The 22,525-nt window shown below is 51.3% G+C and overlaps 1 protein-coding gene across 1 annotated transcript in view; it reads left to right on the top strand.

Moving 5' to 3' along the window:
• Positions 1–11,864: 11,864 nt before the first annotated feature.
• Positions 11,865–22,525, top strand: part of ONECUT2 (one cut homeobox 2) — a 44,843-nt gene continuing 34,182 nt past the window's right edge. The window contains exon 1 of the mRNA XM_014846211.3: positions 11,865–14,730. Coding sequence (XP_014701697.3) covers positions 13,500–14,730 — 1,231 coding nt within the window. The 5' untranslated portion in view covers positions 11,865–13,499. The remainder of the gene's footprint in view (positions 14,731–22,525) is intronic.

The following is a 22,525-nucleotide window of genomic DNA, read 5'->3' as shown; positions in this document are numbered from 1 at the left end:
CTTAGTTGACGTTCCTGAGTCCCAACTGCCAGGGGATGCGCAAAGGGAGAGTTTGGGCCTTTTGGCTTTCATAGTAAGAAGTGGAGACCCATCTCCCATAAAAGCTCATTTCACAGTGCATTCTCCAAACACAAAAAGTGGCTACAAATCCTGAGCAGCCAAGTTAAAGTAAAAGTCTATGATAAGGGTTGGGTGAGGAGAAGATACATGTTCTATGGCAAACAACAGGTTTTCAATATATGTTAACATGATGGAAAGATAACTAGACTGAAGAAAAGCCTGGCATTCAAGTACTGTTCTACCACTTACTGGATGTGTGGCCCTAAACAAGTCACTTAACTTCTCTGAGATTCCATTTTTTCCTCTTTAAAATGGGAATGACAATATCTGCCCTGCATATCTTACAGGTTGTTTTCAGGATCAAACGAGTGTGTGAGCATATTAAGACTACTATCTTCACCTTACTCATCTTTGTAACACTGTTGCCTAACTTAGAGGAAGCCTGGAGAAGGTGTTCCATAAGCGTCTACTAAAGAATGAGTAATAGTTATAGAAAAGATTTGTAAAATGAAAGCCATTAATTAACTGATCTTACTAAATCCTCCACCTAGGCCAGAAAAGTGTGATATTGTCACCCAGAGCCAGCCTTAAGTAACATCAGATATGCTTTGAGTGGAGACCCTTGACATTGATCATTTTTGCCACTGACCTCTTCATAAAATAAATACGGAAATGGCAGGGCAACTTACCACTTCATTATACAGTGTAAATTTGGCTCATGGAGCAAATTCCTTCTGTGACAAGTTTCAGGGACTCTAAAATAGTTCTTGGGAATTGTTCGAGCATGAGGAAGTAATGTAGCTTATTGTCTAAATTACTGGCCAATGGAATCAAGTTACCCTGAGAAAACAAGAACTATCTAATTATAGGATAACTAATAATAACAATTCCTTAACCAAATCCTTTGGAGACAGATGGTTTAGACTTGAGGGGAGCTTTGGGAAGAAGAAGGAAAAATATAAAAATCTTAGAATTGAGAATTTTTCAGATATTTGAAAGGTGTTAGCAGCAAAAATCATATATTACATACCTCCCAACAAGGTCTGGGACAGAACCTTATAATCAAACACATTAATATTTCTGCAGAAGTGTGTATGAATGCTCATTCTAAGTGGAATAAAGACTGAAACAGTTCACTTGAGGTTATTTCAACATATGAGATCCAAAAAACTTGGTTTGCAGAGCTTTTTTGGATTTTAGAAATGCAGACAAGAAAGAATAAAGTTGTATTTTTCATAAATAAAGGAATAGTTTTATAGTGCTTTGAGATAGAAAATGCTTTACCATGTACATTTAAAGTTCTTAAAGCTTAAATATTAATATTAATCTATCCCATAAAATCATCTATATAAAATCACTTTCACAACGTTACTTTTTTAAATATTCAATTTAGCAAATTCTGGAATTCATCCAGCGAGATCATCTATTTCAGCCTGCTGTCTAATTCAGCTGATCCCTACTAATAGCATCCTAGCCAGAGAGTCACTCAACACTTTAAGTGTATATATTTTTAAATGATTGTTTGGTTTTCCAAGGTATTATTCACTTTTAAAATGGGTCCTACAGAGGGCTCATTTACAAGGCAAGTGACCTGGTTTAATATATGTTCATTGGATTGACACCCAATTTTTTCAGAATACCAAGAATACAAAATATCCAGAGTTGCTGCTGTTTGCTCATATTGTGTAACAAACCTAATGTTAAACATGACCCTTGAAACTGCCCCACATCTTCCCAGCCAGGACACTTTGATGATACAGTAAATATCACTATGGTTCCACTTTAAAGAAACAGCGTTTAAATAAGGATGTCACCCCATCAAGTAATTTTTTTTACATCAAACTTAAAATCTTAAAAATAAATATCTCAAAGTTTTTAGTAAATATCAAAAAATGACATCACTCTGAACAATTCTGGTCTCACCAATCACTTTAAATCATGACAGTTTCTGTTCTCCACTCTCTGTCCTCTGTTCCTTCTCTTTCTTGGTCTGAAAATTAGTTACAGGTAGGAACCAAAAACTCAGAACATAATTTGAAAAAGAAAGCCACAAACTCATTCACTGAATCAGATTACTTGGAATTATAAATAAAAGAAAACTCATTTTTGAAAAAGAGAATCCTGAAAGCTTTTTGGAATATGAAGTCAATTATTACAAATGTATCTTATCAGAAATAGCTTTTTAAGGCTATAAGCCCCATAACTACCTGGATTCAGATTTAGAACATCTTTTAAAAAGCCCTCAGGAAATTAACCCAATCATCATAAAGACCCCATTTTGATAAAAGCAGATCCATATCAAATCAGCCTGGAAGCCTGGAAAGAACCTTGGAGAGCATCTATAGGAGGAGGCAGCGCAAAGTGACACAGCTAGACAATAATAGGACTGGGACTGAAATGCAAAGCTCCGCCTCCAGATTCAGAGCTTGTTTCCACCACGACCTTAACCCCGAGATTGAGGGTGGTGAACTAGACACAGCTCCTCCTTAATCGGTAATTTCTAACTTCCCCTGACCAACATGCAACCAAACCCAAACAAGAACAAGAAAAAAAATAGGGAGAAACTTAGCCCATTACTTTGAGACAGGATCTGAATAATTCTTTGTTGTTTTTCTTCCCCTTCCTTTATACAAAAAATGAACAGTCAACACTATCACTCCACTAAAATGTAAGATTCTTGAGAGCAAGGACCACATCTACCCTGTTTGTTGTTCCATCTCCAGGACATATGTAGTAACATAGTTCTGGGTGCTTTTTCTTTGTTTTCTGGGTTTTTTTGCTGCCCACTCTCCAAAAACCCTTCCTATTATAAAGTGACTCCCTACAATGTCCAGTATATGTGGAAGGCAGCGCCCCCCTTCTCACTCTATGGTAGCTAGGATCCTGGTATAAACTATAGAGAGGATACCCCGCAATGGCTCTTGCATAGATGACATGGAAACACAGGGATTGCACAGAAGTTACTCTTGGCAGCAGCAACAGAGACAACAGCGCCCACAGAGGCTTCTTAACCAGTCTGCTGTATAGTGTGACCTTGACTCTGCCCCTGCTCCTGTTCTCCCTTGTTTCCTGCTTGCTTTCCAAGCTTGAATCTCCTGCTTTCCTATCATTTCTGTGAGCTCTCTGGTTTCTTCCAAGAAGTTCTTTTCTACTTAAGTTAGTTTAAGGCAGCTTCTCTTGTCTGCAACCAAAAGCTCTAATAGGCACCTAGTAGGCATTCAATAAATATTCCTTAAGTGAAAAAATAAATTAATGACTCAATTGACCATAATTTTCTGTATAACAGTTTACAATTTCCAAGAACTCTCCCATATTCTGATTACTATACCTGGTTGCTAGCCCATTTATGTTTAAAATTTAATTGACTATTTTAAAAAGACAAGATCTCCTTGATGCAAGAGTCAAGTAAAACAAAATTTTTTTAACTAAACTAGTGTTAGTCATTCCCCAAAGTATGCCATGATAGCTCATGGTGTTATATACCACTATGAGCAGTATTATTTAAATAACAAGTAATATAATTATGAAATAACTTTATGTATGTGAATTATGAAATAGCTTTTTATAATTACAAAAAGAGAAGTTTAGAACATGAGCATAAAAAGGGTTAAAAAAGTTTCTTGTCAAAGGAAATTAAATATGCAAATAGCTTCAAAAAAGTCTAAAACTGGCAACTGAAACTTCAGATATGAGTTGACGTTCACCACGTGCACTAGAGGTGGAAAACACCAAGCACTGAGGGAACAGCATCTGCAAAGGCAAAAACTAGGTCCCCTTAAAACACAAAAATCTTTGGGGCTGGCCCTGTGGCTGAGTGGTTGAGTTCGCACACTCTGCTGCAGGCAGACCAGTGTTTCATTGGTTCGAATCCTGGGCGCGGACATGGCACTGCTCATCAAGCCACGCTGAGGCAGTGTCCCACATGCCACAACTAGAAGGACCCACAATGAAGAATATACAACTATGTATTGGGGGGCTCTGGGGGAAAAAAGGAAAAAAAATAAAATCTTTAAAAAAAAAACACACACACACAAAAATCTTTGCTTTGATCATATGACTCCATCTAACCATACTTGGTTTATGAGTCCTTCAAAATGTTTCCACTCACCCCGCCTCTACTTTACTGGAAGTTGAAATCAACCATAACTCACTCCTTCCCCCAAAACTCCTCTACTTAAAAAAAAAAGAGGAGAGGGGAGACTAATACTAAAAACTGCATTCACATCAAATATCATAGTTTTGCAGCAGATGTACACAGAATATTACTTAAGGGATTTTTAGAAAACTTTCGCCAAGCCCAGAATCAACTAAATGGAAAATTTTAAGGACTTTCCACATTTATAATGACAAGCCATGTTAGAAACATGGCATTTCGAAACATGATGTTTCAGAATTGTCCTAAGAAATTTCACTTTCTTGTTACCAACACATGTTGATAGGGTAAAGAACGTCACATAGTGCATTGTATTTGGTTTTCGTGAACACAAAGCCCCAAAACCAGGCTTCCCCAGTCTGATAGTTGGAAAACCACTACAAAAATGCATGAAATCTTCTTAGTAAGCAAGAGAGGAAAGGCCATTTTGTGTTCAGTGACCTATACCCAGTCCCGTGGATTATGAAGCAGGCAATGCAGTGCTTAGGTCCCTTTCTGACTCTATATCTGATCTCTAGGGAGCCAGTGCTCAACTCTCTCCAGGATTAAGTGCAAAAGACACATCTCACCAACAAAGGAAGATAGTAAATACTTGAAAGTAGTTTTAAGAAGACAGAAAGAGAAAAATGAAACAATGGGGATGAGGAACACTAAATCCTTCACATTTTTGTTCTACAAAGCCTATAAATTTCCTGTATAATTTGTGATTCCTATTAAATGAAGGATAAAAACTCATTTCAAATTGTAATGGAAAGCCACATGGCTCTAAGACGACCAAAGAAGAGGACAGAAAACGTATATACCAAAAGGCTATCCCCTGGCTTCCAGTGCTTTTCTGATATAGTCACCAAAAAAAAAAAAGTGTTTTCGTACACTCTGAATACATCAACCCTTCTGCCTTCTTGTGTCAATATAATGGTTTCTTTAGCATGTGCTCTCCACACAACTGCGGCAGCTCCTGGTTCTGAGAACACACAGATCAACATTCCTGACTCGGTTCCGAGGCAGAGGACAGGGAAGTGGCATCCACTGCCCCCGGGGCTCCCGGCTCCTGCCTCGAGGACACCAGGACTCGATGCTCGGATGGCGGGCACTCACCCAGCCTGGCCAGCCAGGCCCACGAGGAGGGCGGCCCGTGAGGGGACCCGGCGGCCCAGCGCCCAGGCGTCTGCCGCGCGGTCCCACGAGCCTCGGACCCTCGCCGGGCGGGCCGGGAGCTGGGCCGCGGCCGTGGAAGCCCAGCGCCCCGGTGTGCGGGGACCGGAAGCGCCTGCCGTCCGCTCTTCCGCCTCCAAGACGCGGGTGCGGGGCCCGGAGCTGGGGCGGCCCCCGCAGGCCGGGAGGGAGCCTCGCTCCACGCGCCGGCCCCGGGCCTCGCTTCCCCTCCGTCTCCTCCTTCGGAGGCCAGAGCAGGCCCGAGGGGGGACCAGGCCTGACGGCGCCATGCGCGCCCGCCCGGACCCCAGAGCCGGCCCGCGGGCCCAGGGCCCGACGAGGAGCCCGAGTCCTGACGGCCCGGCCGTGCCGCGGCCTCGGCCGAGCCGCGGGCCAGGCGAGGTCGCCCGGGCGAGGGCACCCGAGGGCCGGGGCCGGCTCCGCTCCCTCCCCCGCGCCCCGCGGCCTCCTCACCCCCTCCTCGTTCCGGGAATCAATAGTGGCCGCTGATTTTTCACGACAATTGCAGCTGTCTAATTCATCAGTGAATAATTAAATCAGGAGCAGCCAGGCCTGCCTGCGCGGGGCCCGCTTTGGCGTCGGAGACGACGGGTCTCCCCTTCCAGATCCCAGCAAATTGGGGTCGCAGTTGGGAGCCAGGAGGGCACACAGGGGACAGGCCTCGCCCTGCGCCGCGGCCGGGAGGGCGGCCCGAGCCGGCCCCGCGCGGGGGGTACGAGGGCAGCAAGAACTCGGGCGCAGGGAATGCGCGGGGGTGGCCTGGGGAAGAGAGGATGAGCCGGGACCAGCAGGGCGCCCCGCCGAGGCCCGCTCCCGGGTTAGCGGTTTCCCCCTACGTGGGTGCCTGTCCAGATGCCCCTGCCCCTCAGAAGGCCCGCGTGGGGCTGCCGTTCCCGTTCGTGCGGACACTCTCCTCGCGCTGACTTTGCGAAGGGAGAGGAAACCCTCCCTCGGGAGGCGATCTGCCTTTGAGGAAGATGGAGAGGAGCAGAGAGAAGCGCCTAGAAACGTCATTGATTTAGACATCAATCCTGGCCGGCTCCCTCCGCCTCCCGAGCCGCGGGGCCGGCAGCCCCCTCCCCAGGAAGCGGCCGGGCGCGGGCCCCGGGGCCGCCGGGCTCCGCGGGGCCGGGAGGGCAGGACGAGGGCGGCGCGAGGGCGCGTGCCGCCGGGGGAGCCGCTCGCAGCCCCCCGCGCGGCCACCGCGCGCCCGCGGCCTCGACACCGACATCGCTTCCCCGAGGCCAACAGGTCTCCCGAGTCTCTCCTGGGGCCGGAGCGCCGCCGGCGCCACTCTCCCGCCTGGGCGGCGGGACGCCCTAGGAGGCCGGGTCTGTAGCAGCAGCCAAACCACCTGTGATCGGCCCGGCCCGGCCCCGGCGCTGGTTCCAGAGGCCCGCGGGGACCATGTCCCGCTCCTCGAAAGACCACGGTCCCTACAGTCACCCAACGGCCGCCTCGGAACCCTGCGGTCGGCCAAGAGTTGCTTTTTCTTACCCGTTTGGAAGCCAAACAATCCCAAATTCCTAGCAAGTGGCATCGAGGCGATTTTCCAAAATAAAATTCTCCTAAAATAATCCGAATGTTCTCTATTTTGATCGTGTTGCCTTGAAAGACAAACTCAGATTCACTTGGTTAGTTAGTATCTTTGGGAGCTGACGGCCGAGGAATTTAAAAAATATATCATGTAATTTATTTTTTTAAGAAACGGTCTGACTCGCATAAATATTTTAAACCCCTCGTTTGGTTTTGTTAGTTTTCAAATAGAAATATTATCTTTTGAAATGGGAAATAATGTTTCTCAAGTTTAAAATCTGGCCAACTCTTTTTTTTTTTTTTTTTTGGTAAATTCTCTGTACTTCTTTAAAAATTCCATGCTGGCTAGACAATTGAAATTATACAAAAGGATCTTTAAACTCTTCCAGTTTCATAAAGAGGGTAAGTGCTAGGTATTTGTATGAATGCCTAAACAATATCGAATCTTCAATCAAAAATGGTTACATCTAGAGTAAATAAATGATCGTTTTAAGAAGGTAATAAATAAAAAGTGACGCCGCGCTTAGCGTCTCAGAGCAACTTGAAAACAGCTCCACTTTCAGAAAGTTAAATTTGTCCTTTTTACAATCAACTGCAACTTTTGCCTTCCCTTTGAAAGGACAACAAAAAGATTTCACGCACAACTTGACCTGAACAAAAGAACCTCACGCCAGTTTTTCTTTTGTGGGGTGACAACTAGAAGAGAGGAAAACTTTAGTTTAAGCATACTTGAATCATACTTTTGGAAACCCACTGTAAAAAGAAAATGCGACCGCAGATCTACACCTTTTAAAACCGAAGCTAGAGGGTTTTGAGGGAGAAAGATCACGGGGCAGGATCTGAAAGCCAGTGAGAAAATGCATCATCGTTCTCAGGCTAACAAGTGCAACCTTCTTTTAGAGAAAAAGCTACGTTCTTGTGAGAGCCACGCTCTTGGGTCCCAGCCCTACCCCCAGCCCAAAAAAAAGAAGCCCTCTGATCTTTGCGGGTTCGAATCCTCAAATTCCCCTTCACTTTTTTGAATTTCATTTTCCAAGTCAAATTATTTCTCCCATCAGCTTCCGCAGTGGTAGCAGCCGCGAAAACAGACCAGAGAAGATTCTGTGGCGGGCCCCGAATTCGGGGGAAAGGAAGTGCCCTAATAGGGGCGACAGTCCGGGCACCCAGCCCCGGCGACAGTTACCTCACGTCCGGAACTGAGGCCCGGGCACCCACTCCCGCCCAAACTCCCGCCGCGAGGGTGCGGGGGAAGCCAGAGAGGGCAGGGAAGGTGAAGGATAGAAATGTATGTGTGTGTGTGTCCTTGAGGCCACCAAACTCCAACAGTGCCGATCTATGGGAGTGGACGGGGGCGACCAAGGTTGGCGGACCTAGGCCCCGGCTTTCTTTAAAAGTAGGCAGGTGGACGGCAAGCAGCTTAGCTCTGCGGGGCCCCGGGTTCCGGCTGCCGCCGTCTCTGCAGACTCCCCGCCCCAGGAGCAGGTGCCAACGGGGTGGGGGGGGGGGGTTGTCTCCCCCTCCTCCTCCCCCCATCCCCGCCGGGAAAAGCGAGGCCGTGGTGGGTTTTGCCCCAGCCCAGCCACCTCGTTGGGTTCGCCCCGAAGCCCTACTCCCCACCTTCGAATCCAGGACTGGGCTTGGGGCTTCCAGAGTACGCTCTCCCGGCGGGCAGGGCTCCGGTAGCTTCACTTTTCTCTTCCTAAGAGACCAGCTGAGGGTGGGAAGAACACTAACAAACTCCAACTCTCCCTTCCCAACCCCAGCGTAAAGTGTCCTTTGTCAACCCAAAAGTTAAGGGCAGTCCCCTGCCAGCTCTGCTAACAAACCTGGCGTTTTAGATGTTAAGATCAACACGGAGGAGGTGGGAGATGAAAAAGGACCCGTTTGACTTGACCACCTAGAAAACTTTTTTTTTTTTTTTGGACTTTTCTAGATTCAACTGGCATCTGAAAAGTGTTAGTGAAATTCTGAGCTGAGAGGCCGAAGCGAGTTAGTGGGGCCGGGCTTCGGTTTTAGTTTTCTTCTCCCTGTGCTCAACCAGCCCGAGCTTTCAGGCAGAAGAAAATTGAAGCTAATGGAGATATCAAACAGAGCCACAATCCCGAAGGCTTCTTTTCCGCCATCAGCACCCACCGTCCGTCGGCAAGTGTAATCACAGAGACTTGCGGCGTCTTCATCACCACGGGCTCCGAGAAGAGGGGAGAAAATTCTCCGTTGTTAAAAGGAACTCTCTATTACCACTATTATTATTTATGTATAGCAACATAAGAATGTCCCCCTCCTCTTAAAATTCCCCCACAATATTGAAACGGCATTTGTTGTCTGATTCATACAATGCTTGAGGCCTTTCTGGAAAACCATTACCATTCAATGGCTAGAAAATTGCTCTCCTTCCTTTAAAAAAAACAAAAAACAAAAAAAGGGCAGGCGCAGCAGCAGCTACAACAGACAACAAAAACTTTCTCCTGCATAATCCTCGCTCACGGAATGACAAAGAAATGATATTGACTTACCCCTGAACGGATGATGTGTTTGATAAGGAGGGGACTTTTTTGAAGATTTCTGTTCGGGAGCTGCACAGACAGCTGCAATTCCTGGGCGACGCTGATTGCCAGAAACGCTATGGATTGGCATGGGGTCTGCAGCTCACAGATCCTGATCAATACCCCTACACTCACACGCCAGATGGTTTGGGGAAGGACAAAAATAAAATAGTCCAAATCAACCCACCATTATGTCTTTTTGTATTGTTCTGATAAACCTAGTTGTAGCACAAATGTGTTGAGCCCAAAACAAAACCTTCCTCAGGATTCTGAACATTTGGGTGGAAATAAGCAGCCCCCCTCTTCCCTGAATTTGGGCTGTGGTTACTGTTGTTTAGTAAAAACAAAGCTGTGGGGCCCCTTATCCAGATTGGGTTTACTTGTGGTCTGTTTATTTTTTTCGTGAATAATTTATAGGGTCTTTGTTTTAGTTGAACGTTCACCTCTCTCTGCTTCTCAGAGCCAAAAAAAAATTTAATGTGAACACACATATGAAAAGCTATGACAGTAAAAATTTTTAGTCTTTTTCTGCAATTGCTAACTCAAGTTCAGATTTTCTTTTCTTTTACAGTGCAATAGCTTACATTGGTTGTCAAAGCTGCATTTTATTTACAGGTTTCTTTTGACCAATTTAAGTGTCTGCTCTTGAGGGAAATTGGACCTGTGAATGTGGTATGCTAAGAAATGGATATCCTCCTCTAGATACAATGGCTGGTGCAACTGTTCGTCCAGATTCTGATAGTCCTCAACCTGCACTCCCGCTACCACATTTCTGTACAGTCTATTTATGAATCAAATGCTGAGGGGACGGAGAAACAGGACGGTAACTTCAAATTAAAAGAGAAAATTCTGAGTCGCAGAACTTCTGAGGGTTAGGGTATGTGCTAACCTTAGGTAGAAAGCTACCCTTCCTTCTTATTTTCTTAAAGAACTATAGAGAAAGAAACATCAAAGATATTTCAAAACATATTTGAAAATCTTATTAGTACTGATATTTTTTAAATTGTCTTCAAGTAGAAAATAAATATTTTTCCTTTTTAGAAAAAAAGCGAAAGGGCATGCAAACCTAATTCAGTAAAAATCAGGACGCTGACTAAATATGCACCTTAATTTTCCTTTTAAATGAGTTTTGGGTTGAAATACAAACCTCAAACCATTATTAGAAAAACAACGTGAAAAAGCTGCTTTAATCTAGCCCAATGAAATTATACACAAAGAAGCCAATACGATTTCATGATTTCCCTGAGATCGCCAATATTGATCGAGGGAAGGGGGAGGGAGGGTGGGAGAGAGTGAGAGAGGCAGCGAGAATATGCAACTCACCTTTCAACTCCCCAGCACGTGACTCCTCCCAGGCACACTGAAATGTAATTCCCAGGAGCAGATTTATCTTGGTAGCCTGGTAAATGAGTTTATCATTTTGAAAAAATATTTAAAAGGCAATTTATATACTTAAGTTTCTGTATGGAGGCTGTTCCTACCCGATGTCCCAGCCTGGGGTCACTGGCCACTCCTTGAGCCTGAAGCCAGGGCAGAGGAGTCTGTGTTCAGTACTGGGGCACAGCAGACCAACTTCTTCCGCAGCCTTGCTCCTCTCCTGCCCTATTTCGGTTTCTGAGCACTCCTGGACCAACAGGAGGTTGCACTCTTGTGAACTTCTGTTCAACTTGGTGTGTATTTCAAACATTAACTGTTTCAAATTATCCCAAGTGTCCAGCTGCCATGTATAAGTTGGGAAGTAAGAAGAAAGACAGTAGGAGAGGGGGAGGAGGAGAGGACAGGCCGAGAAACAGAACATTGAGTTATTTTACCTGTCTAGTGTTGTGACATTAAAGATGTGAGATGCTAGAAAAGTCTGTCTAGCAAAGCAGGGGATTGTCCACTTTCTTACCCAGGCTTTGATATCACAGAGAAGAAGCTATTTGAAAGAGTAATTGGCCAGAGCTCAATAAAGTTGATCTATGAATAACCACCATACATTCATGTGACAGGATGGTGTGGGTGGGGGGGTGGATCTTTTTGCTCTGCAGCTAGAGGAGAGAGGAGGGCAGCTATAAAAGGTCACGGAGACTAAGAACTGTTTTCCAAATGAATTAAACCTTTCTCCAGTGCCAGGAAGGCACATACAGTATTCCAGTCTGTGTCATTGTTTTCTTATCAAGTTTTCTCTAACAGCTGGAAGTGGTTGGAGGGGGCAGTCTTAAGGAGACCCCCTGCTCTTCTTTTGACAGCTGATCAAAAGAAAATAGGTCACGCTTCTCAAACTTATGTCCACCCTGTCCTTAATTACTGTCTCTTTAAACAAAGGCAACATCTGCGCAACCTCAGCTAGCTTGGATCTTCGGAGGCAAACAGAGCGCAACCTGCTTTGGAAGAATCTGTTACTTTTAAGGCTTTCAGTGCAGGGTGGCTCTCTGTCTTCAACCACCCCTCCACCCCGACGCGGGCCACGGAAATCTCCACCTCCTCTCCACCCCGATCCACTCTCAGTCCCCGACCAGGGGTTACCAAACAACGGAAATTCTGGGTACGCGAAGGTGCACTTTCTAAAGCTGCAGCTTGCCAGCGTTCTAGAACTCGCCAGGGCTCTGTTTTTTCGGAAACAAGGTTTGAATATACAGGTATTGGCCGAGGCTCCATGTCTTCCACCCACAGTCGTAACCCGGGGCGTTCCTCTCCTGGGATTCGAGAAAAGCGTGTGTGTGTGTGTGTGTGCGTGTGTGTGTGTATTAGGGGAAAGATCCGCGGGTGTCGTCTCAGACGGTTTACATACTCTCTGTCCCTAGGATAAGTTTGCTCACTATAGGCATCTGCAACAATCCTGCCACCCCCCTCCCCCCCTTTATAAGTCATTAATGGGGCAAGCATTTAGTCACCTTGAAATCGCAGCTCTGGGAGTTCTAGTTTTGTTTTGCAATCTAGAAGGGACCTTCGAAAGCCTCATAACTGGAAGATTTATGGCCTCGCCGGGTAATTAAATGATGTTATTGTGGTAACTTTGCATGCATTACGACGGCCCGCGCCGCCTGTGGGCTTGTATCCGCCGGCCGAGGCTCGCAGGTGGCGAGGGCGCTGGAGTTCCTTTCGCCCGGTAGATTATGCATGCCCCAGTCTCGGGAATTTGCCCGGCATTAGAATATATTAGCGCCTGCATTTTAAAAAGCTACACTACTGGCTTCCAGCTAGAGATGCTTGGGAAGTGGCTTGCTAGCAGACGCGTGTTTGTTTTTACACCAGCACGTAGCGGAGTCTTCAGCCGGCTTACTAGCCTCGAGAAAAGCTTTGGGGTGAGGCGCAGGGAACCGAAGCAATGCCCTTTCCCCTAGATCGCAGCTGCTCGGGAGGGACACAGCGCGGCATCTTTAACATAATTTCTCTCCTCAGCTCGCACTCTCGCTTCTCTCCCTACTACCCCTCTTGCCCTCCCTCCTTCTCTCCCTCCCTCTCCTTGACGTTTGATTCCAGTGGCAAAGGAGGAAAAAAAAGCACAGAGCCGTCAGCCAAACGTGAAACGCGCGGCCCCGCCCCCTCCTCAGCAATTGGTGGATGAACACAGGAGGCCCGCCCCCCGGGGCAGCCGCAGCCTCTGAGTGGCTGCTCGAGGCGCCCATTGGGCGCTGCCCCGCCCCGGGTCCGGGAGGGTAGGTTGGCTGCCCCGGCGAGCGGCAGAGCCCTTCTGGACAGCTCCCGCTCACCCAAACAGAAGACGTCGGCGCCGGAGCGGGCTCGGACATGGCGAGGCAGCGCGCCGGCCCGAGCGGCGGGGCCCGGTGATCCCTCCCTCCCTCCCCGCCCCCTCCCCTCTCCCGCACGCACGCCCCGTCCGCCCCCACCCCGCCCCCACCCCGGGCGCGCCAGCCAGCCCGCTCGCCCGCAGCCCGGGGCGCACACCCGCACGCACGCTCCCCCTCCACACACTCACGCACTCCCGCGCCCTCCCCAGCTCCGGCGGCCGAGCTCCGCCACGCGCGCCTTGCCAGCCCGCCGGCCGCCCCCGCCGCCCCCGCCGCCCCCGGGCCCCGATGGACTGAATGAAGGCTGCCTACACCGCCTATCGATGCCTCACCAAAGACCTAGAAGGCTGCGCCATGAACCCGGAGCTGACAATGGAAAGTCTGGGCACTTTGCACGGGCCGGCCGGCGGCGGCAGCGGCGGGGGCGGCGGCGGGGGCGGCGGGGGCGGCGGCGGGGGCCCGGGCCATGAGCAGGAGCTGCTGGCCAGTCCCAGCCCCCACCACGCGGGCCGTGGCGCCGCTGGCTCGCTGCGGGGCCCGCCGCCGCCGCCGCCAACGGCGCACCAGGAGCTGGGCACCGCGGCAGCGGCAGCGGCGGCGGCGTCGCGCTCGGCCATGGTCACTAGCATGGCCTCGATCCTGGACGGCGGTGACTACCGGCCCGAGCTCTCCATCCCGCTCCATCACGCCATGAGCATGTCCTGCGACTCGTCCCCGCCCGGCATGGGCATGAGCAACACCTACACCACGCTGACGCCGCTCCAGCCTCTGCCGCCCATCTCCACCGTGTCGGACAAGTTCCACCACCCGCACCCGCACCACCACCCGCACCACCACCACCACCACCACCACCAGCGCCTGTCGGGCAACGTCAGCGGCAGCTTCACTCTTATGCGCGATGAGCGCGGGCTCCCGGCCATGAACAACCTCTACAGCCCCTACAAGGAGATGCCCGGCATGAGCCAGAGCCTGTCCCCTCTGGCTGCCACGCCGCTGGGCAACGGGCTAGGCGGCCTCCACAACGCGCAGCAGAGCTTGCCCAACTACGGGCCGCCGGGCCACGACAAAATGCTAAGCCCCAACTTCGACGCGCACCACACTGCCATGCTGACCCGCGGTGAGCAGCACCTGTCCCGCGGCTTGGGCACCCCGCCCGCGGCCATGATGTCGCACCTCAATGGCCTGCACCACCCGAGCCACGCTCAGTCCCATGGGCCCGTGCTGGCGCCCAGCCGCGAACGGCCACCCTCGTCCTCGTCGGGCTCGCAGGTGGCCACATCGGGCCAGCTGGAGGAGATCAACACCAAAGAGGTGGCCCAGCGCATCACCGCAGAGCTGAAGCGCTACAGCATCCCACAGGCGATTTTCGCGCAGAGGGTGCTGTGCCGGTCTCAGGGGACACTCTCCGACCTGCTCCGGAACCCAAAACCGTGGAGTAAACTCAAATCTGGCAGGGAGACCTTCCGCAGGATGTGGAAGTGGCTGCAGGAGCCCGAGTTCCAGCGCATGTCCGCCTTACGCCTGGCAGGTAAGCCCAGAGGGTCGCGTGGAGCCAGACTGCTAGTGAGACGGCTTCGGGGTGTTTGTGGCCCCAGGTCAGCGCGCCTAGCCACTTCCCTTGGTTCTCTCCTCCTCTCCCCTACACACTTCCTATTTCTTCTCGATAATATGTCTTCTTCCATTTCCTCTTTCTCTTCGCCTCCTCTTCTTTCTGTTATCCCTTTTCTTCTCTTTTTTCTTACTTCTTTTCCTTCCTCCTTGTCTCCGAGCTTTCACTGACCGACCCCCCCCCCCCATTTCATTCGCCCTCCCCTCAATGGGCCAACTTTGCCCTCTCTTTCCGACCCTCCCCACTTGTGGGAGGCGGGATGGGGGTGCGTGGTGTTCGTTAGGAGCCCTCTCTTTCCAGGACTCACAGAGACCGGGATTTGCCCTTAGTCAAAACCCCGTGCACTTGAACTCTTGTTTAGACAACACCTTTCAGTTTTCAAAGCTGACTAGTCTCCTAAGTGGAGGCAGTTGAGAGGCTTTGCCTTTCAGAAGGGAAAAAGCTCTCTCTGCTCTTCTCCTACCCACCATATCAGCCAAACTTCATTGGTCATTGGCAGGAGTCACAGCCTTGCCCGTGTGGGGAACGGGTGGCCAGTGTACAACAGCGCTTCCCGAGCTCGTCTCCGGCCTTGGCGTTGGCGCGGGGACTTTCTGACGGAAAGAGCGGGCTTGGGCCAGCTCCCGTGTCACTGCGCATAGGGAGAGGAGGGTACAAGGGCGAAGGTTGGGACTGCCACATTCACCTCTTTGAGAAGACGGGAGAGAAGAAACTAGGAGTGGAGAGCGCCCTGCCTTACTCGCCGGCCGCCCTTGCCCTGCTCCCAGCGTTTGCTGGGATTTGCCGAGGTTTGGCTCGCCCCGGGTAGAGGCTAAGCGCTCGCGGGAGGAGGTGCTGAGAAATTAAGATGCAGGTTAGTTAATGCATCTTGGCCGCGGGCTGCAGGCTCCGCCTTTGTATTAAGCGGACGCTGATTGCGCGCGTAGCGCGGCGGCGAGGAGAACTCGCGGCCGGCGGGAGGGGACGGGTCGACGCGCTGGTTACATTGTTCTGCAGCCGGCTTGGCTCTTTGTGCCTCCTCTAGCGGCCAAGCCGCGAGGTACAGCCCTCTATTGTTCTAGGAGCGCAGAAACCTGCTGTGTGGGCGGCGGGAGCCAGAGAGAAAGACGCAGCAGTGGCTGCGACTGGCAAGCAGTTGTGCGCTTTTGTGCGCACAGACCCAGCGCAGTGCGCGTGGCAGTTGCGCTGCCCTCAGGATTGAGCCGCGGGCCAAGAGAGACAAAGTGTCCAGGCGCCCCGCTGGGGAGGACATACAGTAACCTAGTGCAAGCCGAGATGGGCAGCTTCTCTTGCACTGGGGCAACCTCTCCGGATCGGCGGGCTTTCTGGGGGACAATTCACGGTGGCAGTGATTTACGTAGGGGCAGGTAGTGGGACACGCGCGGTTCCGAGCTGGCAGCACACAACGCGCTTCCGGAGCGCCGAGCGCAGGCTTCCTCTCCCGCTCCCTTGGGGCTTTCCTCGCACCGCTGAGCCTGTCTTATGGGGTCCACTCCACTGACGGCTGTTGGAGCTGGGGGCTGTGACAAGCAACGTGTTCACCCAGGCTTGGGGAGCGAGCGCTTCCGCTCTGACAGCCTCTGCCTTTGCCTGCTGTTGGAGGATTCCGATTTCCAGTCAGTAATTGCCCCTCAGTGTTGATCTGAAAAGGTAAAGAAAACTAGCTTTCCCCTGAAAGAGCTTCCTGAAGTAGGTGGACTCAAATACTTCTGCGTGGATTTAGAAATCTACCTTCTCCTCCTCCTTTAGCTTACTCTTCATCCTCTCCTACAGTTTTCTCTGATTTGCTCTTGGTTCCTAGCAAAGTTTAAGCAGTGAATAGAGAGTAGCGGTGAGAAATAAACTGGAGGCTTACTGACAGTTCCCATCATTGTGGTACCCCATTGTCTTAGGCCCCCAAAACTCCCCGAGCTCCTCTCGGGCGAGTTCTAGCACGGGCTGGCTTCCTGGGGCCGGCCGGCCGGAAGGAACGTGGCAGCCTGCGGCGGGGTGGGGGGGTACAGTTAAAGGCAGGATGACAGCTCTTCTACTCCAGCCCATCTCAGAGCGCTGCCGCCCCCTCACGCCTGTCGCGCAAAGGACACAGCTTTTAGAAAACACGTGCCTTCTGCCTATGTACGTCTGAAAGTGATGTGGAAGGTAATGCTTTACGTGTTAGGGCGTCTCAGCTTTTACACGGGCCTCAACATTTCTGGGATGAGGGAGAATATGGCATCCTGGGGCTTCCCTGTCCCACCACCTACCCCGGGGCGACTCCTCAGGGGCTGGCCTCAGGAGTACCGGGCTTTTCCGAGGAGGAGCACTGAATCCGCCTCCGCGGGAGACTGACAGCCCCCTTCAGCGAGCGGGAAATTCCTGCTGAGGACCCCGCTTTGCCCAAGCATTCAAATGTGTGTCTGTTTTATTACCCCGAGTTGAAAAGGGACAAGAGCTTTAGCCTTTTTATCTGGCCATTTTATCAGCAACTACAAGAGTGTTGAGTGGTTATTATTACATAGGAGGCTTTTCAGTTTGGGGTCAGGAGATCAGTCTCTTCAGACGCTGCCGCAGAAGCTGGGACTCGTAAGTAGGTATTATGTGCTCAGGAGCGCTAGGCGACAGGAGCAAATGGAGAAGAAAAGCAGAGGCCTTCTCTGCCAGGAGTATCGATCGGAATCCCCGCCGGGTCGCCGCTGAGGACCCACACCGTTCGGCCCCGGGGGTTAAACAAGCCCAGTGGGTCGCCAGGGCGGCTGGCCCCCACTCCCAGCCCTGCGCCTCGAAGAGACGGCGCCGGCACCCCCAGCTCGCCCCGACCAGACCTCTTTTCTCTCTCTCCTATTCTCCTTTTAGTTGCCCTCTTTTTCCTCATTTTGGGCCCCTCTAGGTCTTGCCAGAGGCCCAGGCAGACAGGGATTTGAGGGACTACACAATTAAGCTGTCTGATTTGGGCCAGCGCCCGCAAATCTCACCCTTAGGTGAAGCACACCCCGTCACGACCGAAGCAGGTCCTTCCTCTCCTCTCCCACCCGCGTCCCATGGCTCTCCTTCCTGCTGGCCTCGGTGCACCCACAGCCCTGGGTAGCATTTGAAAGGGGAAGGGAGTCGGGGAACTTCAGACTGACCCAACATTAGATTTCAGAGAAATGGACTCCAAGTGCACGATTTCGTTCAGAAAGGGTGGCGCTGGCAGCAGGTGGTTGCAACCGCGCCCGGTCGGGCCTGGTCCGCGGTTTTTATTAACCGCCCTAGAGGCGGCGAGGACAAACGCCCCCGGGTTCGAGCACAAACCTGCAGGCTTTGAGTTCAAGAAGCCTCTGAACCAAGCACAAACACCTACAAGGAGGGCCTGAGAGAACCCAGGCAAGAACCTGCACAGGCGCCCCGCGGAGGAAAATCGAGACCTTTTGGGGGGGAGTGGTTTCCTCCAAAGCCCAAAAGACGGAGCAGAGCCCCTGACGACATACCCTGCCGAGGTTTCCGCCTCCTGGGACCCGGGCTTCCAGGGCGGCCTGCGGGGAACCTGCCTCCTGTCTCCGCTGCGGACAGACGCACGGTCCTCTTCAGGCAGCAACTCCCAGGGGCCAGTCTGGAGCCAACTCTGTTCAGGCCGCCGAGGGCCCTTAACCAACTGGCCAGGATGTCGCCTGGGCCACCTGACGGCCACGGCGGCGCAGCATGGCCGGGGCAGAGCGCAGCGGCTTCTGCCGTGGCACCGCGTGTGTGTGTGTGTGTGCGTGTCTCTTTGGTGCCGGGGACGTCTTAGGCTCCGCTGGCCGACAGGTATCTCCTAAGTCGAGGGCAGGGGCGGGGACCTCATTCGCAGAGCCCCCTACCCCACCTCCCCTCCCACTGGTCCGGCTCCCGCCCGGCTCAGCCGATCTCTCAGGCAGTTTAGTTAGGGATCCGAGACCGAGAGGCCGAACGCAACCCACGTCGGTACGGAACACATATTTTCGCCTGCGGGCTGCTCGGATTAATAATTGAAAAGCTCGCTACTGTCCTTGCTTGGTCAAGTCCGGGAGGCCTGGAGAACACCTTCCTAACGCGCCTTAGGTGGGCGGGAGCAGGCCGAGGAGGCGGGACTCGAGGCGAAGCCGAGCTCCAGAAGGACCCCAGGCCGCCGGGTACCCTCCACGCGAGAGGCTGCGCATTTGTTTCTATTCCAGGCTTTCCACCGTGTGGTTATGTCACTTTCTCAAACAAATGTGTATATGGAGGGAGATCGATGCTGATAATGTTTAGAAGATTAAAAGAGCATTAATGCTGGCAACAATAACGTAAACGTGTGGACCCAGATTTCATTGATCTGGAACCTGAGCCGGCGCGTTTCCAGTAAGCCCGACGGCGCGCTCTTCCCAGCAGAGCGCTCGCCAGCTCCCCGGCTCCCCTGCGCCCCGGCTCCCCGGCGCTCCAGTCGCGCCGCTTCCCCAGCTCCGGGCGGGCGGGCGGGATCTCCGGTCTGGCCGCAGCTCCTCCCCAGCGTGGCCCCAGCCCGCCCCTTCCTACCCGAGGCTTTCCCACGTCGCATGGCTGCCTACCCTCTCCCCCACACCCCGCGCGCCCACGCCGCTTTCTGCGCTCCTCGCCGCGGGCTCTCCCGGAGGCTGCGTCCACGAAGGCGTTGCGTGGGACGGCGCCCAAGTCCTCTCAGTCCTCTCGTTCTCGAGGGGCCTTCGCCCCTCGGCCATCGCAGCTTGCATCTCGTCTGACAGAGCCCGGAGCAACTTCTTTGCTCCATCGAAACCATCCAGGAAATTCAGTTTCCTTTTCCCTATGCAGGAACGACCAAGCCAAATTTTGGAAACGATGTTTCTAAAGCTGCCTGCTAACCGCGCGGCTTCCTGATCCGCGGATCCCTTCCCATCCTCGTTATCGTTAAAAAAAGGACATTCGTATTAGATGTTCCCATCGGCAGACTTTCCGCACAGATGCGTTAGTTAGACAATTAGATGCGGCCCCAGTAACAAAGGCCTGGGCTTCATCCCTCAGAATGGTCTGCTCCGCTCTGGGCTAATCGCGTCAACCTGGGAAGAATCTTGTTCCCTACACCGGCCAGGGCAGGAAGGTAAGATAACCAGTCTGGGGAAGCCCTCTCCAACCTCCCCTTCCCACCATCTGGAGGGAACTTCCCCTCTGAGATCCCCAGTAGGGAGGTTTACTCTGAGACACCTGCATTGACTGGAAAAGAAAAAACTTTTAAGCTCTTCCTGCGTGGGGGAGACCGATACACCCTGCCAACAGCTCCCCTTGCCAAATGGTAGCTTATTCTTCCAGAAGGGAGCCTAAGGTGACTTTTACTGGAAAGAATGAAAGAGCTGGGATGGTAGTGGGGGTGGGATGAGAACTAAACGGTTCTGTTATTTTGAAATTATAAATCATCCAATTGGAGAAAGCTAAGCTTTCCTTCAAGAGAAAGTCTTAATCTGGAAGGAAAGGAGTGTTTTCTTTCCTTCTCCAAGAACGAAAAGGAAAAGGGGAGAGAGGAAACCGAATCTGGCATTGTTCTTCTTTGAGGTGTGGCAGAGCGTAAGCAGGTATTTCTTTCTGTCCTCCTAGAGGTGGGGGTCATCATCCCACCAGTGCCCTTCCTTAAAGAAGGGAGCTTTGACACGGCTCCTTGATTCCTCATCAGAACGTGCCCTACCCCTGTCCTGAAAACTACGGTCAGCTAGGGCAGGTGACCAGACAGGGACACCAAGGAGAGTGGTGGTTTCCTTCCAGTCAGGGAGACAACTGCCCCTCCCCTCATGCCCCACATGAAGGGCTCTCAGGTTGGGGAGGGGGGGCGGGAATGGGCTTCTGGAGAGTAGTCTTAGGCTCTCTGCCACCCCATCTTAACATCCCCAAACAGGGCGGATTCCTGATGAATGGTGAGGGTGCCGCAGAGGGAAAACTGATTCCCCTAGGTTCTTTGTGTTTCCAGGAGGAAAGCTACTCCCCTTCCCTCTGGAGCCAGGTCTGCCCAGAGGCAGCAGGGCCTTGAGTCAGTTTACCGTCCCAAGCTCCAGGCCTGAACTCAGGGAAGGAGAGCCTGCCTCTCTTGCAGTCTTCATCTCAAAACTTCATTTTAGGGTCACCTCTGGGTTTTCTGGCCTTTAGAACCTGTTTCTAAAGGAAGCTCAGAGGAAGAAAGTGCTGGGCCCCACCACACTATGGCTGGTGGCTGCTGTTGGCAGAAACTGTCTTCAGGAAAAGTAGTATCATGTAGGGGATCCCTGGAGGAATGAAAACCTCAAAGGAGAAGCAAAGAGATTTAGTTTCTGGGTTCTTGCCAAAGGAAGGGAAATGAGGAGGGAATAAATAGAAATAATTGCCTAGATGAAGGGCCCTGGAGGAAAGGATGAATATTGAGGCACCCTAAACCCTAAACTTTATCTACAGACTGGATTATGTTCACCCCCGACCCTCTCAGAGACTCTTGTTTTTTCTGACCTGGGGAAAGTCACTTCCTCCAGGGGGATACTCTTCTTGGTGGAGAGAGACCATTATGAGGAAGCCCAATAGGGTCATTTAGTCTCTCAGGTGCAGAGCCTGCTCAAGAAGGGCTGGGGCCCACCAGCACCCCTCATCACCCAGTCTCTCACCCTAACCCACTTAAGTGCCTTTGGGAAAGGCTTTTTGATTTCCAAGTCTCACTCAAGGCAAACACTCCAGAAAATGTGCACAGGTTTCTGTAGGGGCAGGGAGGGAGGAGGTAGAGAAGTTGATTGGGTGACTCAGCCTATCTGATGCCTGACAAGTTGCAGATGGGCAAGGCATGGAGGCAGGCCGTGGGCTGTGCAGAGAGAAATAGTCTTACTTGGGGAGTAAGATTCCTAGAAGCTGTGGACATTTGTTATGAAAAACTGACCCACACAAATTGTCCCAGAGGGAAGGGAGGCTCTGCATTCCACCTTGGCGCCTCTCTCACCATTTGAAGATCCATTACTCTTCTGTAGAAAGCAGACTTTGTTTGGGTTGGAAGCACACCTCCAATGTAATTTAATCAGCATTGGACTTTGGCTCGTGTAATCAAATATACATATACTTTCTCCTGCAGGAAGAAAAATAATTTCTCTGTAACTGGTATTGACTTGAAGTCATGTAATCTCTGGAAAGCATCACATTTTAAAGGGAAAGGTAAAATTAAGGGGAAAAGAACCCACAGTTTTACTGGTTTGCCTTGTCATTGCTAAGAGAGCCAGTTACCGCGTAAGAAAGGACAGAAAGAGCATTCTAGAGCTCACATACTTGTGCTGTTCCAATTGTAGTAATTTCACTCCAATTGCTCCCCAAATCTACGCTGGTAGGAAAACAAGATTGACTGGCTCACCAGATTGCAGGAATCTTGGCTTTATATTTACATTGGATTGAGACATCTATGGGGGAACCTGTTTGGCGTTCCATTTTTCTACTCTCTTTGGAGAGGCCACAGGCAGCAGCAGCAGGATCGCAGTGGGCAGCAAGCCCCTTCTTTAAGGGTGATCAGTAGCCATTGCTGGCTTGCTCCCTACTCCATCCCCGGGGCCTTGATCGAGAAGCTCTGCCCTAGAGCATCCCCCTAGAGCAAGCTTGGACTCCCCACCCCCAGGATGAGGCTCTGGGCTTTACCCAAGTTGAGTCTGTTAGGGAATCTGTTGTAAACACAGATCCATTGATTTGCATTTGTCAGAGAGTAAAGTTAAACCAGTGAAAAGAGAAGCCCTTACCCTTTTATGCAGGGCCAGGGAAACCTTTCATATTGATCCTATTG

Source organism: Equus asinus, chromosome 7 (assembly GCF_041296235.1).
Source record: "Equus asinus isolate D_3611 breed Donkey chromosome 7, EquAss-T2T_v2, whole genome shotgun sequence".
In the NCBI taxonomy this organism is placed as follows: domain Eukaryota; kingdom Metazoa; phylum Chordata; class Mammalia; order Perissodactyla; family Equidae; genus Equus; species Equus asinus.
The sequence above is the reverse complement of the archived record's forward strand: the minus strand, read 5'-3'. Positions and strand labels throughout refer to the sequence as shown.